We start from the raw sequence: 12,337 nt of genomic DNA on the forward strand, positions 1-12,337 counted from the left end.
AGACATCTGAATGAGGTCATCACAAAGGGACTATATACCAGCTATATGAAATAAATCAAATGAGTTCAGAGAATATGGGAGAATTTTGGGAAAAGCTCTATAGTGACTGAAACCAAATAGAAATTGGCAAAAAATTTGCAATTCCACTATGATCTGAACACACTGAACTGACTGAGGCTCCTAAAATGTCAAAGTTAATACAGAAGTACCTCTGGAAAACAAGATAATTAAAGATGATAAAAAAATTCAGAAATATGTCCAAATTTACAAATATTTCATGCAGACAAGAGTCAGCCCAGGTGAGGGCATCAAATGATAACGCCCCCAAAAATAAAGTGTGCTGTTCCAATAACATGGTTATCAAAAATAGGGAAGGTAGGTCGGCAGAAATGTTTTTTATCCAAAGTATTTTTATTTTTAAATATGCATTTTTCAGGGGTTCAGGGCAGTCAAACACTGACCAGAAAAATGTATCACACATATAAAAGCAAAAAAACATAAAAGACATTCTCGTTCAAGCAAAAATAAAATGCCAAGTAACGAACGTGTGATTTTATGTTTTTTTTTCTTTCCTTTTTTTTTACTTCCGTGTTTACGTAGTTAGGGTCGGCAGGTAAAAAATAGAGTACCAGGTCGGGTCATTGGAACAGCACAATTTTTTTGTTTGGCCTAAACAGTGTCAATTTAAAGATTGTTCATTTTAATACAGGCAAAATGTTTTCCCTGTACAACCATTTGACCCGTCTTTGCATATGTCATGAAAGTGCCCATCATGATTATTCAAATTTCTCATTTAAAGCGATGCTATAAGAATTCAAAAACTCCCACCCAGTGTATACAAACAACTGCGTCATCAGTAATCCCCTATTGTGTGCCCACAATCCTGTAACTGAAAAGAATGGACCTTGGAACATTGAACACTTATGTCTGATTGCCCTGCCCTAGAAGTTCCAGTATCATGTGATCTTATGATGACTAAAATATTCTCACAGTGAAGTGTTCATGCATGCAAGTTGACACCATATCAGCAGTACTGGCAACATGGCTGACAGCTTTCCAGAAAGTTTTAAAGTTGATGCTGTTATCGTAACATGCACTATTTGTAGAGAAATTTTTCGAGATCCACGTATTCTTCAATGTCAGCACACATTCTGCAAAACCTGCCTAGATAAGTTGGTAGGTGGAAGCCATGAAGTTACATGTCCACTTTGTCGACACGTATGGAGTCTACCAGAAGGGGGTGTTGACAAACTGTCGAAACATTTCCTCATTAATGGGATTATGAAAGAAGGTGAGACTGTAATCTTTTCAATGAAAATTTTCAAGTTCATGGAGGTCATATACAAGTATAAACTTGATCTTTACACATGTCAACCTGACCATCATCAATGTTTCTTGGCTCTCTACCAATATCTAGGAAAAGACTCATACGAAATGCAAACAATCACGGATCAAGAAGGACAGACCATAACTGCTATTATACAAAAATTTGAAATGATGTCTCAAGTTAAGGATACATGGCCTGTTAAAAAGCAAGAAAGATGTCACGATTCAATGATTGGTAAGGGTTATGAGAGTTCAGCTAAGAACAAATATAATGCTGAGATAATAGCAGCAGATGAAAAGGACTCTGCTAGTTTCAAAGAAAGGGAGTTTGGGTCGACATCCTGTCAAGTTGGAAAAGACACTAAACTGGTAAGAATATGCATACTTTTCTGTAAAATGTCTAAAAATGCAAATGTTGACACCACCAGACTGGTGATTTGGCAAACTTTTTTTTCACAATACATAATTACATCTGTCACTGTGACTTTCCTCAATTTAAAGTATGTAAACTTTAGACAAATGGTGTAAAAGTTTCCTATTTACACATAGAATTATTTTCACAAACATATAAATTTTCCAGCTTTTCTTTAATACTCCACAGGAACAAGACACAAGAGAGATTTCATACGTAGACAAATTCAATGATTTTGCAGCTACTTGTGAAATTGGTCAACTGTTCACTGAGTACAACTTTGTTGGAAGTGTGTTTGATGATCGAGGGGGCTATCTTAAGATGCCAGTTGGCAATGTGGTGTTGTATATTCCACCTGGTGCTATTGAGCAGCGACACAGACAGCCAATATACTGCTACTTGGATGACTTTCATTCCGGTCAGCTCAGGTCTGATGGGAACACTCTCCTGACTCCTGTGGTGAAGTGTGGTCCTGACGGTACAACTTTCAAGACTGATCTTGTTTTATCTCTCCCACACTGTGCACTTAATCCAGACTCATGGCAGTTTCGCCCACTGTGCCAACCTTCTGATGGCAAATGGATTCACTTGCCGGAGGCCAACATTTTGGTCAAAAAAGAAGCTATATTTCTCTTTCTTCGAGATTTCACCAAGTATGCAGCTGATGGAAAAGCTATGGAGGGCCACGACGCCAGAAGACGGATAGGTGTGGGTGTGCAAGGCCAATTTAGAAGTGATGACCACATACAAATTCATGTTGGTTCATGGTATGATAGGAAAATGATGTCTGATGAAAAACTGCCACACCCACAGGTACGTACTTGCTTTTTTCCTTCTATTGATGACTTATTTTTTTAAAAGTCTCGTAGAGAGGACAATTTTTTCAAGCACAAAGTCCACACCTCATGTTTTTAATGTCTTAATTACTTTGTTAATACTGCTCAACATTACTTGTGAAGAATAATAATTTTGTAGGACTTCTGATAGTCCTATGGTGGTCACTGCGGGATAGCAGATGTATATTTGATGATTTACTACTATTCCTCCACTGTTTTTGTTTTGCTTGTCAATTGCAATTTCTTGCTTTACTCCAACAAAACATGTTAAAACATCAACTATTTAACTTGTCAACACAGCGTCTATATGTTTAAAATGCACTGTTATTGTTTAAATTAGAATTCTAGTACCGCCCAGATTTCACTGCCAACAATCACAATTCAATCAGAGTTTATACATGTACGGTACAGGCTGAGTTGGCAAGCTAATAATTGTGTATCTCAACATGCTTTGGGGAGTAGAACAAGAAACTGAACTTAATATTGTGAACAAAAGTAGTGAAAAAATAATTAAATGCTACAGCAGCAGGCCCTTTAATCTTTCAAAAGTAAAGGTAAACATTTCTGTATTGATATACCACCAGACTGGCACTTTCAGATGGACTGAAAGAATTCCTATCTATCTGGACTGTGAGGACAAACAACTCAAAGTGGAATTCAAGGATCTAGAGAAACAGTGGCAAATAATGACATGCCCACAGTATAAGGTATCTCATGCTTTTATCAAATTCAATTGCCTCCACACTGTACACCAGTACAATCTCATTTGTCTCTGCATTGATATCATCCTAGCAACAATATAAACATGTACGTACAAGTGCTGTACTCAAAGGTTGAGTTAATCTCGTCTGTTATTTTTTATGTATTTACTTCTGCTAAACTTTCCATATAAGGAATGTATACATAGACATCGGATGATCATAAATACTATACTGCTTCACTGATAGTATACTTTGTCAGAGTACCTGCCAGTCTACTGGTACCATGAACTCATAGATATCGTACATACATGTGGGCACTGGTGATGGTGCAACTAACATATCACTGCTAGACTTGATAACTTGTCCAAAAGTCCTGCTAATATATGAATTGTCCATTCCCTTTTTTATGAAAAAGTTTCACAAGCATAAATAAAGATTTAATTTGTACTTCAGACAATCAATGTGAGTGATCTTGGGCTTGCTGATGATCCTCTGATAGCAAACTGTCAATTCAACCTACAACGTAGCAAAGCTGGTGGATGTAGTCAAAGTCCAGTTGCTTGCTTCACGATGGCAATTATATCTCTACCTGTGTCAGGTGACAAGCGTACAATTGAGTTCACAGTGGAAAAGGAGGACAATAAAGTAGGTGTATTTTTTCCAACTTTTCTGGCATTATAACTGTGTGTATGGTCTGAATGAGTTTAAACGGTGATGGCGGTTGGGGTTGCAAAGCTTCTAGTATGCGCCATTAAAAACTGCAGATCTGCAGAGGTACCGTACTGCTTTTACAGCAGTGAGTTGTCCCAATACAACAGAGATGCAGTCGAACTTTTGTTCAGGGTGTAACGGTGCTCAGCATATTTTGGGTATCCTAATTTTCATTATTTTCATTAGAGTTTGAGTTCAATGTTTAATACTGAAGACATTAAATGGAAACATCTAATATTTTGCACAAACTGTTTTGTACCTAACATAATCTTTTTGGGGAAATGCCAAAGTATGCAAATTTTTAAATTGACCTTATATAACAGCTTACTGTCTTCCCGTGGTCTTAACTCCTGTATGAAAAACATTCTACAATGTTGCATGATGTATATAAAATGTTGCTCTGTTCAATCGAATTCTAGAGCATTATTAATTGAATAGCAATTTCAACCCTTTAATAAGCATTATTCAGTTGTATCAGTGTGCCTTCAGTTTCATCAGGTGGTTTTCTTAAAATTCCAATCAACTTACAAATATCATTGTTATTTAAATGAAGCTGAAATGCACTTGACAACTAAATAGTCAATATCGAAATCACCGCCATGCTTCAAAATTTCACTGAGATCAATAAATGAACCATTGCTAAGACGTAGAGCTCATCTAAGACAGACCAGTAGCAAAAAGCAGCTGTTAAAACTCAACAACTGACAACACCTCTTTTGATTGAAATTTTCATTTGAGGGACACTGTGCGCATGTTTATGCTATTGTGAATTCATGTAATGTGTGGAATGAAGGTAATTTCTATAAAATCCTTACAGTGCTTGTTGGCTGCCTGCAACTTATAAAGTGCTTTTACTGAGGCTTTACATAGGTTAAAATCCAGGTATCCATTCTGTTGACCCCTGGGATGATTTTGTTGATATATTAAGAAACTGCAGTAAGAACTTGGAAATTCCCTTAAAATGGTATACCCTTTACAAATCACTGCTATACTTTATAAGGAAACATGGACTTTACCCCTCTTCATCATAAGAGATATTACGGTATGTTTAGAATGTTAAACCACTCATTTTTTTTTAATTTTCAAGCACAATACAAAGATCGGCCAGCTGAATCAGGGTATGAGCAACTCTGATTTGTACAGACAGTGGAATGAAGACTGGAGCCCTCTTGACAATCAAATAAGACAAGACACTTGGCGTAGGTTATGTGAAGTTCTGGATGTAAATCGTGATGGCAGAAGTGATTGGCAGGACTTTGCAGGCCACCTTGAACTGACACCATTGCAAATACAAAGCCTTGGTAAGAAAGATAGCCCGACAAACAACCTATTGGCTTTTTTCTTCTCACTGCTGGTTGGCAATTTGCCTCTCACGCAATCATTGCAAAAACTTGAATCGATATTCAAGGCTATGCAAAATGACGTTGCCTGTGATATAATTAGAAAGGAAATGACAGAAGCTAGGAAAACACACAGTAAATCTGTCAACAATTCAAAGGTCAATTTTAGGAACTCAGTAGGTAATGCGACGTGTCACACACCGGGTATGATAAGTAGAAAACAAACACATCACAATGCGCCAGCACAAATCGGAACACGTACCGCAGGAGGAGGAAATTGCAGGCAGCCAACACGAAGCAGACTTTGGAACACCATATATGTGATCTTTTTTTACCTTTTTCTTTTCTTTTCAATTGGACCCACTGATAAAAGCTGGATTGCACTCATTTGCTCATTTCTAATTTTGTTTTCACATTGAAAATTTTACACAATTCCTTCACTAGAATTTGTTAACTCACAATGTACGTTGTACAATGATATCCCTGGCTGTTCTTGTATGCACAGGTGCCACTATGGTTTTATTATAATGTATAAAGTGTGTTAAGTTTTCATCTGTTTTCACACGTGTTAAAGTACAAATTCTCCCCTTCTTCTACCATAAAGGAACACATAATTTATATCTTTTACACATGAAAGTGTTGACCATCAAATGAAATGCAGGGTAGCAATGGCAAATCAAATATTTCCAAATCAGTCTGTTAAAATGAAATCATAGATTTGATGTTATTATACATGTAGCACCAGGTGCTCTGCCAAGTTGTCTGATGCACCACACAGTAAGTGATGCTACCCACAATTCCCCTTGATTTGTGCACTCAGATATTTGTTTGCCAAAGGTTAATTCAATTTATTAATTTCCAAACAATTTGAATCTTTGAACTTAATTTCAAAATCATTTGTTAAAAATATACTCCAAGATTGTCGATTATGTTTAAAATTCAAGATCAAAGTGGATATGTATCTTTTAAGCTGCTAAAAATGGTACACTTTCAAGGCAATGGGATCGGTAACTGAAATGGTTTTATCATACTATCTGTCAGACATGTAAATTTTCTTTTCTTTTACCATTAAAAAAATTACCGGTAATTCTTTCCCTTCTTTTGCCAACACAGATGCAAGATGCAACTTATTCCCCTAGTTTCCTTGAAACTATTATGTATGGCTGTCAAAAATATCTGTTGGCATAATTACAAAATTGCTATCTCCTCCATGAAAAAGGGGTTGATCTTCTCATTATTCAAACTGGGAAATAATTATTTAAGAAAGACATGATCGTCAAAGCAATACTGTCTGAAATTTGAAATATAGAACAAGCTGTTCTGTGCACAGTTCAGTTCAATCAGTGATCTCAGTGTGTACAGATCAATTGTGCATTGTGGGTATTCACTTACTGCGCACTGTTGATTGTATATACCGGTATACTGTTTGAGTCCATACACTAATATAGTTCACTTGGATAGCACCAACATTTTGACAACAAGACTTTACATTCATAAATCAGGCTATTGTTGTTGGAAGTTTGTTATTTATAATTTACAATTGGTCGGTGACAGATGTTCTTCTTTAAGAATCTGTATCATGATAACAATCTCAAACTACCTAAGCACACACCTGTATCGGTGCGTCAAAACATCTGACTGTTTTGGATCGTGGCCAATTTGTATGCTATGAGCCCTGATATCTCAAAGAAGCTGCTGGCACTATATAATCAACATAATTTTTTATTATGGGGAACAAATTATTTCAAAGCTGGTTTGAAATTACTTGGAGTGGTGGGAGTAGTGCTCAGTCTGTTGACACATCTGAATAATTTATATCGCTGCTGAGTATTGGTATAATTAAACATACAAGTAAACAACAAGTTCGATTTCACATCAAATACCTATAGGAAAGCACCCTCATTCCTGTAAGAGGAAGGGTTGAACAATTTCATTTTTGCGTTTTTCAGAAATGTACCGTACATTTTTAAGTTGTTTGTTTCTGTAAACAGTGCAGGCTAAAAGCATCAGTGTTTAATAAATATTTCACATTGTGCAATACAGAAAGATTTCTTGAAGCAAATAAAATCTTGTAATTTACTGGTTTATGGCACCAAGAGATACATTAAACATGGCATTTCTGAGCTCCTAAAAGATAGTCTAAAATATGGAAATATTTAATTTGGTAACTATACTGCTTGTAAGTATATCAAATGCTAACTACCAGCAGTATGATTGAGAGGAGTTTAATGGTTTATCTAGTGATGTTACTGTTTCAGAAAAGACTAAGTTTTTTGTGTGAGTTGTATTTGTGCGTTATCAAATAAAAGTCTTTTATTGCTATAATATATTTAGATACTTTCCTTACTTGAGGAGCACAATTTGTTCAGGCCAAATAAAAAAAAAAATGTGTTTCTGGCAAGATGTCTCCGAAAATTATGGTAGGTAGGAGGAAAATGATGTACCTACAACTCTTCTCATTTTCTTTCTTGATAGTTTCTCACATGTGAGTGCAATTGTTTACTTTGTGACGTACTGCTGTTGTTAACAGATGCCTGACATCAATTACTTTATTTCAAAATATTTTGGAATCCACTGACACTGTGTGTTCACAAAACATGGAAAAAATCTTCCTGCCCAACAAGACCTGAGGAACACTGCTACTACCGACGAGCACAGAAAATCATCATACTGCACTTGGTTATTTAAAGAGAACAGTTCTTCAATCACAACCCAAAACTTTATTGTACAAAGAACTGAAATTGGAAATACACCACCATATCTGATTGTGCGCAGTTTTGAAAATGTTCTCTTTCAACCTTAATAGCGCAAGAAAGAACAACACCCTACATACTTGTGGTTTAGTTACAAAAGGACAAAGTGCAACTTTATTTTCAAATTTCAGCAGTGTCAAATTTAATCAGTGGATCTTGGAAGATTGTCAATACGATATTTCAGAAAAAATTTCCATTATTGGAAATACCGGTACTTCCAGTCTTGGATATGGGCAACCTAATGTAAAGGCTTGATCAATGCACATTTTCATGAACTTGGTGCCAACCAAAGTTTACAGATCTGCCATCTCTTTTCCTTGAATTGTGTCACGTCCATTAACAAGCATAAATAAAACAAATAACTTGTGTATACACACACTTGTGTGCTTTGGAGTCTTTTTCTCTTCACCTGGTAGTAATTCATTAATTTCCTTCCTTATTGTAGCAAAAATGAAATGTCTTTTCATCAGGCCACAAAGGGTGATGTTTAAGTCGGATGATATGTGCTGCCCATAGACATTGTAATTCACAGGGAAATTATACTGTGTTGTACATGAAAACTGTTCATTCGATGTAGACATAGAAACTCAGATGTGATCTGAAAATGTCTGTGATTGAAGATAGAGAACTTTATACAAAATAATATGAGCAATTAACATACACATTGCAAAGGTATGAAGAGTACATAAGAAGGGCAAATGGTGCTTGCACTTAAAAGGGGGTATGCATTACAAAAACAAAGGAGCCAGGCTGATACACCATTTCACTGGTTATGGCGCCCTCATGTACAATATTCATGACATGTTGGTTTCAGTCATGGATTTCTTCTCAATACCTGTATTACGGAGGTAAGAATCTCTTCCTACCTCAATGCTCTATGCCAATGACAGTGGACCTAAATATGTGTGATCAAATTTTTTTCCTCGGAATTGCATTAGCAGTGCAAAAGTTTTTACCGCCAACACCCCCTTGCAATTATGAAATATTCTTGTTCACGATCAGTCTATAATCTTACTGAGGGCACATGATGATTTGTTCCTTCGACAGTTCTTCTTCCTACCTTAAGCTGATGAGAAAAAACTGACTATATATACTGCAGTTTTTCATATCAATCTGGAAAATTTACAAAACTTTGGATAATGTTGTAGATTATAACATTTTCATTGATTTTGAAACTTCATGATTTTACATATTGCTGTTATCATATTCTTATTTAGCACTCATTTACCTTAATATAATTATTTTATTTTATTTTATCTATCACAGATCCCCAATAGTTCAGATAAGTTACCATCACTTACCACATTGCTAATTTACTTTCAAGTTTTTTTTATGCTTTATACAGAAATTCTGAACTGTTCACTGATTGAGGGCGCTCTAAACATTTCATCTTTAGCAGACAAGGGTGTATAACAAATATCCTTGGGATAGATCTTCCTCTGTAGATGGGTATCAACCAAAATTGTTGTTGGTCTTTCCATGAAATTGATCAACAAGCGCAATGAAAAATTCATAAACCAGGTTTAAATAATTGTAGAGACTAATGTTTAAGAGAAAGGAATAGGGAACACTTGCACAACCCATTATTTTAGGTAATACCAGTCATTGTAATAAATCATGGGGATTCCCCTGTTAAGTTATTTTAGTTTTCTTGTCAACTTGGTGATGTCCTCATACACAGGGACATGTGCAGGATAGTCATGACCACTTCTTTGAATACACACAGGTTAATCTTTGTTTATCTTTCTGTAATGTTTCCGACTCAAAAATTTCCAAACGTAGTTGTAATCTACCACTCAGATTTATAAAGACAGACATGCGTGAAACCAAGATAGTTAGGAATTTTCACTTATTTAGCAAAACTACCGGCTTCAAGAAGTTTTGCATGTCTCAGTTGCATACATATTACATATAATGAATTAAAGTTGCACACAAATCATTTCAAATGGCAAAATTTCACATTTAAGCCATGTAATTTTTTGTAACTATCAATTAAGACAGAAAAGAGGGGGCTGATGGGAATCTTGCTCTTGTGTGAAAGACAGTCTGTGACTAGATAAAAACGCAGGAATTACCAACTTCCCTGATGTCACCAAACAAAGCACATTGCCATTAGTAGCTTTCTAGCAAATCTGCTTGTCAAAGACCAATATTTCTCAACTTCCAGGCAATCTTCAACACTATCAATGAACCAAACCTAAATTTTGTGATTGATTAACTGGGCACTCAACATAATTATTTATTTTTTGTCTCTTAAAGATGTTAGTCCACTTGTATATAAGTTTTACATGAAAGTTTTGCAAAAGCCATTTTTTATTCGATGTTGTTGTTCAAAATAATTAACAGCGGTAACAGTACATTCGACACCTCATGGTTTAACAGAAAATATTGATACAAGTTGTCTTGTCAGAGATTGTACAGTTTAATACCTGTATGGCATATTTTTATAAGATAGTTCCTCTTTGGACAATATAACACAAAAGTTCCCCTTTTTAGAATCTCAGATCCATTCAGAATTGAGGAAGTTTTTCAAATCCCATTCACTTTTAAAATTTGTCCAAAGCACAAAGTCTTGGGCTTAAAAGTGGCAATATAGGTCCCTGGATTACAATGGATACAAAAACGTGGAGGAAGGGATATGTAATTGTTTCACTGTGCCGCTCTTTTCAACATTGAGGAAGTCCTGAAGTACTACCATGCAAGCATTTTTTTTGAGTGTTGAAAACTTTGACAAGTGGTGCTATGTCAATAAAAATCATGAATGAAGAAAGTGTCCAATAGTGACTAGCGTTCATATATCACACAACATGATAAACTTCCGCTTCTTACAATACTTGAACTCCGACCTCTACATATCTTAGCTATCGAAACCATAGTTTAGTTCTCTTCATTTTTCGTTACCTTTTATACAGTCTGTTTGCATTTGTTGCAAAATTTGTAATGACTTCCTTTTTGACCATTTTCTGTCATGAAAAACATGGAGTCCTCACTTGGACTGCATAAAGATGAGAAATTTCACGAGGCGCTTACAGATTGGTCATTTGAACTTGTCGAACAACTGCTTCTTTTAAAAAAAAATTTATGAAGTACTCTTCATTAAATTGCAATCCGTACATGTTGGATAAAAATTGAATGTACACCATCGCTTCGTAATGAATATTTGTAAACCATACTATGACACATCTTTTATTTTTCAACACTAGAGAAAGTCTAACCTTCAGTGTAGCTCACCTTAAGGAAGTTCACACCTTGAAAGACTTAAACTTCGCCCAAACTTTCCTTACGGAAACTTTAAACCATTCCCTTTCAATATTAAGAATGAAATTGAGGGTCATCATGGAAAATTTTGTATAAGAAAAACAAATTACCCAAACTTTACCAACTCTTCAATTCAAAATGGATGCCATCCCAGTGTGAACTCTATGGTGAAAAATAAAATTGTTTGATTTTCAAAAATAATAAGCCATTAAAAACTTTAACTTACTCCATGAGCATCAAAACAAGCCCCAACAAGTGGTAGAACAAAATGTGTTGTAAAGTTTGAGTCCTAATATCTGTCCCTGAGGTGCATTCTGCCTTAAAGGTATACAGTCACCTGTAATCTAAATATGCCCATATATGGTCAAAGGGGCGTTCCTTGGTATTCAAAATGCCCATGTGAGGGCGCTGTTTTTAAAAAGCGGCCACCCGCTTAAAATCTGTGATTGGTTAGATTTTCTCTTTCCATGGTAACTGTGGCAAAATTGGAACAGGTGACAGTATACCTTTAAAGGCACAGCCTTCCTTTATAAGGGTGTGAAGCTATGGCGGCGTTCATTGCGTAAGTGGACACCAAACAGGCAACACGCGGGCACACGCTCCAGAAAATGCCACTTTTTAGTTTTTCCGGCCGCAAAAATGCAGACAGACTGCCAAGCGGTCAGTGCGAAGCTGCTGCCGATCAAACTCTGTGGTTATATTCAAATTCTAATGCGTCTGGGAGGCGATTTTTTAGGAAATTTGAGCGTTGGTGGTGGGGAATCAATGACCGTTGGCGATTTGAACTGACCGTCAATCAAACGCTTGTATAAGCTCTGTTTGCAGGATTAACAAAAGGTTGAGATCAGTTGGTGTAATTAATGTTATAGAAATCAAACATCATACTGGCCATGTGTTTGACTGGGAGAAGAACTCCACTAATGCAAGAACCTGGGATTGAAAATTGCGGCTCTAAGTTGTACAGCGTTTCCTGTTACTGAGAGGGTACAAACTCTGGACT

General features: G+C 36.0%; 2 protein-coding genes across 4 annotated transcripts in view; one reads left to right on the plus strand and one right to left on the minus strand.

Annotated features, from left to right (window-relative positions):
- LOC139116769 (N-chimaerin-like) overlaps positions 1 to 12,337 on the minus strand; it is a 69,196-nt gene that overhangs the window by 22,559 nt on the left and 34,300 nt on the right. The window lies entirely within an intron of this gene.
- Positions 936 to 8,455, plus strand: LOC139116768 (netrin receptor UNC5B-like). The gene is made up of 6 exons (XM_070679414.1): positions 936 to 1,291; positions 1,418 to 1,695; positions 1,928 to 2,551; positions 3,159 to 3,281; positions 3,729 to 3,920; positions 5,074 to 8,455. The coding sequence occupies exons 1-6, from the start codon at positions 1,042 to 1,044 to the stop codon at positions 5,743 to 5,745; spliced, it is 2,139 nt and encodes a 712-aa protein (XP_070535515.1). The 5' UTR covers positions 936 to 1,041; the 3' UTR covers positions 5,746 to 8,455.

Source organism: Ptychodera flava, chromosome 18, assembly GCF_041260155.1.
Source record: "Ptychodera flava strain L36383 chromosome 18, AS_Pfla_20210202, whole genome shotgun sequence".
In the NCBI taxonomy this organism is placed as follows: Eukaryota; Metazoa; Hemichordata; class Enteropneusta; family Ptychoderidae; genus Ptychodera; species Ptychodera flava.